The following is a 6,493-nucleotide window of genomic DNA, read 5'->3' as shown; positions in this document are numbered from 1 at the left end:
CCTGCATCGGCAGGCGGACTCTCAACCACTGCGCCACCAGGGAAGCCCTATAATTTTTTTTTAATGTGTCACTCAAGTATTATCCCTTGTTTCTCAGTTGAAAAAGGGATTTTTAATATTCAGAATTACTTGAACTTCAAGTCCTCACTTTGTAGGATTTCCCCAACATGGTCCATCATCTCTCTGAAGGTGCTATTTCAGAGTAATAGCTCCCAGAAATAGTTCATTTGTAGTTGCCTAGAAAACCTGACATGTGATATATTGATATATTGAATGGAGGCATGAATGGTCAAAATCATGCAAAAACTATAGTCTAGGTTAAAAGTACTATAAAGAGTATTGGACCGGACATATATTTAACATAGGTCATGTCCAGAGGAGAAATTAATCCAATTTGAAAATAAGAACCATTAAAATCTTTGTGTCTTTTTACATTGGGAAAAAATTGAAGATGCCATAAATCACAACTGTAGTGCTGATAATACTGATATTACTAAAATAAAATAAAGTATCTAATTAGCATGAATGCAAAACTCCTATTCCTGTACATTTTTGAATTTATAATATCACTAAATCAACTTTTTTAAAGAATTAATTTTTTCTACTTATTAAGAGACTAAAAAGGAAGAACAAGCGTTGTCTTATGTAAGATTTTTATTTGAATACTCTGTAAAATGATAATCACATTTTTTTTTTTTACCAGCAATATTTTATTTATTTTTATTTTTTTTAAATTTTTTTTAACATCTTCATTGGGGTACAATTGCTCTACAATGGTGTGCTAGTTTCCACTCTACAACAGAGTGAATCAGTCATACATACACACATGCTCCCATATCTCCCCCCTCTTTGTCTCCCTCCCTCCCACCCTCCCCATCCCACCCCTCCAGACAGCCACAAAGAACCGAGCCGGTTTCCCTGTGCCATGCGGCTGCTTCCCACTGGCTATCTACCTTACGTTTGTTAGTATATATATGTCCATGTCTCTCTCTCGCCCTAACACACCTCACCCTTCCCCCTCCCCATATCCTCAAGTCTGTTCTCCAGTAGGTCTGTGTCTTTATTCCTGTTTTACCCCTAGGTTCTTCATAACATTTTTTTTTTCTTAAATTCCATATATATGTGTTAGCATACGGTATTTGTCTTTCTCTTTCTGACTTACTTCACTCTGTATGACAGACTCTAGATCTATCCACCTCATTACAAATAGCTCAATTTCGTTTCTTTTTATGGCTGAGTAATATTCCATTGTATATATGTGCCACATCTTCTTTATCCATTCATCCGACGATGGGCACTTAGGTTGTTTCCATCTCCGGGCTATTGTAAATAGAGCTGCAATGAACATTTTGGTACATGACTCTTTCTGAATTCTGGTTTCCTCAGGGTATATACCTAGTAGTGGGATTGCTGGGTCATATGGTAGTTCTGTTTGTAGTTTTTTAAGGAACCTCCATACTGTTCTCCATAGTGGCTGAACCAATTCACATTCCCTCCAGCAGTGCAAGAGTGTTCCCTTTTCTCCACACCCTCTCCAGCATTTATTGTTGATAATCACATTTAATGTTGTTGGGAAGAAAGTATTATTTGGTGTCATTTTGTAATTTTCCTGAATATTTATAAGCCATAAAGTATTGCTCTGGTTGTCTGTTTTCGTCCTCTTAAAAAAATCTCTACATGTTTTTTTATTTTTTTAAATTAATTAATTAATTTATTTATGGCTGCATTGGGTCTTCATTGCTGCGAAGGGGCTTCTCATTGCAGTGGCTTCTCTCGTTGCAGAGCACAGGCTCTAGGCACGAGGGCTTCAGTAGTTGTGGCCCGCGGGCTCTAGAGCGCAGGCTCAGTAGTTGTGGTGCACGGGTTTAGTTGCTCCGTGGCGTTCTACATCTTTTTTAATTAAAACTTTAGGGAGTTTATTTTAGTATAAACATATAGGTACTGAGGGCTTTTTTTCATCCTCAATTCTCAAAATATACTGAATTAAAACCAGATATTCATGTTGGGATACTGCCAAGGATTCCTTCATCTTAGCCATTGCTCTTGGCCAGAACTAGGGCTCTGACCCACATCTACCCAGGGAAACCACAGTCCATGACTGTCCAGCTGTCTTGGAATGAAATGCACTGTCTGAAATTTCCAGGAAGAAAACACATTTAATTATTGGATAACGTGCTCACAGGTAGGCAAGCAAGGCTGTGCTCCCTTGTCACTGATGAGCTCCCCAGTCCCCACCAAGGTCAACTGTCCCACCTCATTCTTCCCCACATCATGTGAGTCACTGCTGTGCTTATAAAGATAAGTCCAAGAGTACAACCACTTTATCTTCCATAGAAACACAAAATAGACACGCTTTTCCATTATGCTTGATTCTGTAACGAAAGGTCTAGGAAGTGAGTGTAACATGAATTCATTCCTTCCGCCTCAGCAGACAGATGGATAGAGACATTCCAGTTTGTTTCCAGTCTTTTGTCTTTGGAGCATTTTTGGCATTTCCTTCAGGAAACTGGAGGTTGTGACCTAAGGTTTCCTTAGTGAACATGCTTCTGTTTCCCACAGTTAACTTTACCCAGAAATGACATCTACTCTATTAGGTGAGGTTTATCTTCGTGTCCCAACTGTGTCCTGTGCATATTCAATGACACTTGAAAGCACAAATTCTGAAAGTTAACAATAGCACTGAAGAGGCAAACACACCAAAGTACTTCGATGTAATCCCCCATGAAGATGATAGTATCAAAACAAGAATTAAAAGATTTGTGAGGCTTGCCATTTTATAGTTGGAGAAATTGACAAGGGATGTTAAAGCTTTCAGATACTACGAATTAAAAATTTTCAGATAAAAGATGTATGCTATTCAGCCAACATTCTACAACTTGTAACTCTATTGCTAATGTATAGTTTTATATTGTTCAGCGGGTAGACTGGGAGAAGCCAAGACAATGTCCTGAAAGAATTAAGTAATTTAATATAATCTCCCATAGCCATATCCCCACTTCCCCAGTCTGTTGATGGCAAGCCAAGAATGTAAGCTTCTAGGGATGGGTGTGAACTGACCATTGAGTGTCATAATTTAACTTTGATTTACAACCACATTGTTGTACACTATTTCTTTTAAAACTCATGTTTTAAGACAGAATTATTGTACTTAATTTAGTGTGGCTTGAATGTCATTTAAAACTCAAACAATTACATTTACTTGTCAATGTGGTATTTAGAAGCTGGTGGTTTTCATCTCATTCTTTACTACTCTTCAATGTTAACTTATTGAAGTTTCTCTTCCTGAAAAAAAAAAAAGAGTGGTTTCTAAACAAACCACATTCTTTTTTCACACCCTAGTTTATCAGGGTAAAATCCTCTAAAGAATAACAGAAATTTGCCTTTAACTGATTCTGAAGAGGCACATAGTCAAATAGAATGTCTTAATAATTATTTTTTAAAAAATGCTCTTCACAAAGGAATCTTTAAAAAAATCAGTTTATTAATGTTTAAAAGTTGATAAAGCTATGTGCAAAATGATCCACATTGTCAGAAACCTATTAAATACTATTTTTTTTAAAAAAAGACATTTCTCAGTTTAATTGCACTGGAAACCACACTAAACAGACACCAATATATTTTTATTCTTTGTGACATTTATACACATCTTCAATTAACTATTTAATGTACTGAAAAACTTCTTATGTTCCCTATCAGTTAAAGTAATGCTTTAAGGGCACAAGAGGATGGTATTTTCTGAAGAAATACCCATTCAATGGTGTTAACACAGGTTAGGAAAATCCAATAAAATGTTGAAACAAATACATTCAAAAATTATTTAAAAAGTACTTTTAACACAACAAAATACAGCCATCCTGTTGGTTGAAATGATTCACACAACACTCTGAAAGAAACATCAACAAAAGTGCCAAAGACAGATGCTGTATTTGTTAGACAAATTCGTTAAGAAATCTTTCTTGGTTTACAAAGTCACCCCCCCAGTCAGTTTTCACCTTGTTTTGCTTGTTTGTTTCTCCTATGACACTAAGGATCCTGACTGATGTCATTTAAATACATTGAACTTCCTTATGCAGATTTCAGCCATGATGGATATGATACTGTAATACATTTCATTGCAAAGATTTTTTTTTTAAAGTGACTGCAACTAAAATCAAAAACACTCATCCAGCTTCTGTGGAAACTTTGGCTTCAGCAAGTGAAATTGCTTTACATCTCCAAACCATCTCCACCACAGTCTACCTGCTGGACACAGCCTACCTGCTACACATCATCAAGAAATGGACCATGCCACACTCCCAACTCTGAATGCCAGGTAGTTAAAATATAAAGTAAAGGAATTCTGAGGAGGGGTGTGAAGGGGAAGGGAGGGTAGGATATGCAGAGCATACCTAGCGAAGCAGAAGTGCACACACTCACTTGGGCTGGAAACTAAAGTGAAAGAAAACATCTCCTCAAAGCTCCCGACAGAGATGCTTTCACACGGGGACATTAGTCTTTGAGGAGGGGCCAGATGAATGCTTCAGGAGCTTGACAATGCTAGACCTTTGGCTCAGTGCAAAATCAAAGCTCCAGCGAGGGGAGGAAATAGATTCTAGGCGAGGACCTGATCTCCACCCTTCCCAGTGCATTGTTCACAGGAACTAAGTCTACCCACCAACACCAGGCACCACCAGGCTGTTCTTAAGCTCCCCCTCCCTCCCTCTGGCTTGAGACAGCTCCTGCCTGGCAGCAGCGGAGGCACAGAGTTGCTGTTTTTTTTCCCAAACGCTGGGGTGGTGGGCAACCATGCAAGCTCCCCATGGGTCAGCAGTTTTCACTTTTAGGAAGAAGAGTTGACGTTTCCAGAAGACATAATGGTCTCTGGGTTATCCCCATCATCCTTCTGAGGGTGGGAGGAGTTGTCTGACTTACTGCGGCTGAATTCCATGCCTGCGATGATGGGTCGCGTGAATTTGCCGGTAGAGTCTCCGCTGGGGCACTTGCAGCAGGACATGATCTGGACGAAGGCCCGACGCATCTCCTTGTTGGACAAAGTGTAAATGATGGGGTTGGTGCCAGAGTTGAGCACAGCCAACACCAGGAAGTACTCCGTTCTGAAGAGGATGTCGCAGGTCTTCACCTTGCAGCCCACGTCCAGCAGAAGCAGGATGAAGAGTGGCGCCCAGCAGGCGATGAAGACGCCCAGGACAATAATCACGGTCTTGAGCAGCGCCAGCGACTTCTCAGAGCTGCGGCTGGCCTTCGAAATGTTCTTGCGGAAAGTCAGACGGCGGCTCCGAGTCCTGACCAAGGAGTAGATCCTGCAGTACAGGATGACGATGGAGAGAAGGAGCAGAGTGAAGACCGTGGTGCAGAAGAGGATATAGTGCTTGTGGTAGAGCGGCAGCACTGTGGAGCAGCTGGGCAGCGTGCTGATGCAGTTCCAGCCCATGATGGGCAGGCCCCCCAGGATGAGGGAGATAACCCAGCAGGCACTGATGAGCAGGAAGGAGCGGAACCTGTTGCTCCCATTGTGGAGTTTCATCTTCAGCATGGTGATATAGCGCTCAATGGCGATGGCTAGGAGGCTGAACACGGAGGCAGACAGGGCCACAAACATACTCCCTTCCCGCAGAAACCACTGGGCGGGGGTTAGCTTGTAGGTGGTGGCCCCAGACAAAAGCAGGTTGGCTGTGTAGGCCACTCCTGCCAACAGGTCTGAGAGGGCGAGGTTGCCAATAAAATAGTACATGGGTCGGTGGAACTTCTTGGTTTTCCAAATGGTCAGCAAAACAAAGATGTTCTCCAGGATGATAAAGCAGCAGATGAGAATGAACACCACTGAGATCAGTTTAATGCCGTTTTCCTTGTCCGCGCCGATATTCAGCTTTCCCGTGTAGTTATAATGCCGGACGATGATGTCGTAGTTGACATAGTCGGAGACAGAGCTGCGGAGGGCCTTGACCAGAGGGATGTTGGTGGACCCCATGATGCGCGCTGTCCCCAGGAGCCCGGGGCGGTACTTCTCCAGATGAACGCTAGAGGGCGAGGCGGAGAGAGCCTTCACTGGCAGCGGGGGTGGTTGAGCGAGAGAGATCCAGGCTTTTTTGTGCAGCTTTTCCGTGGCTGGAGAGGGCCTCAGAAACCGCAGCCTTAAACAAATCACAAAGAGGAGAGAGTCAGGGAAAAAGCCACAGCACACTGGCGTCATTCATTCTAAGGAAGGTACTGCTCCAGTTTTCTTGCTGTTGATTTGTTTTAAAGAAACTTGGGGAGAGTGCAGGAAGAAGGATTAAAGAAAACAAAACAAAAAGCAAATCAAACTCTCATTTCTTGCAAAGAAAACAAAAAGGAAGAAGGGGAAGAAAGAAAGGGAGAAAAAACAAAAATGTACCCAAACTGAAAGCTCCGACTCGACAAGACGAAAATCGCCCCCTATGGTTACACCCACTTAAATGGAAATGGGAAAACTGGAAAAGTGAACCCCATTTATCCCCACTCTTGCCTCCTCACC

The 6,493-nt window shown here is 41.7% G+C and overlaps 1 protein-coding gene across 1 annotated transcript in view; it reads right to left on the bottom strand.

Moving 5' to 3' along the window:
- Nucleotides 1–3,464: 3,464 nt before the first annotated feature.
- Nucleotides 3,465–6,493, bottom strand: part of S1PR1 (sphingosine-1-phosphate receptor 1) — a 4,881-nt gene continuing 1,852 nt past the window's right edge. Inside the window, exon 2 of the mRNA XM_007449622.1 lies at nucleotides 3,465–6,131. Within this exon, the coding sequence (XP_007449684.1) occupies nucleotides 4,820–5,968 (1,149 nt within the window). The 5' untranslated portion in view covers nucleotides 5,969–6,131 and the 3' untranslated portion in view covers nucleotides 3,465–4,819. The remainder of the gene's footprint in view (nucleotides 6,132–6,493) is intronic.

Source organism: Lipotes vexillifer, unplaced genomic scaffold (genome assembly GCF_000442215.2).
Source record: "Lipotes vexillifer unplaced genomic scaffold, Lipotes_vexillifer_v1.1 scaffold445, whole genome shotgun sequence".
Lineage (NCBI taxonomy): Eukaryota > Metazoa > Chordata > Mammalia > Artiodactyla > Lipotidae > Lipotes > Lipotes vexillifer.
The sequence above is the reverse complement of the archived record's forward strand: the minus strand, read 5'-3'. Positions and strand labels throughout refer to the sequence as shown.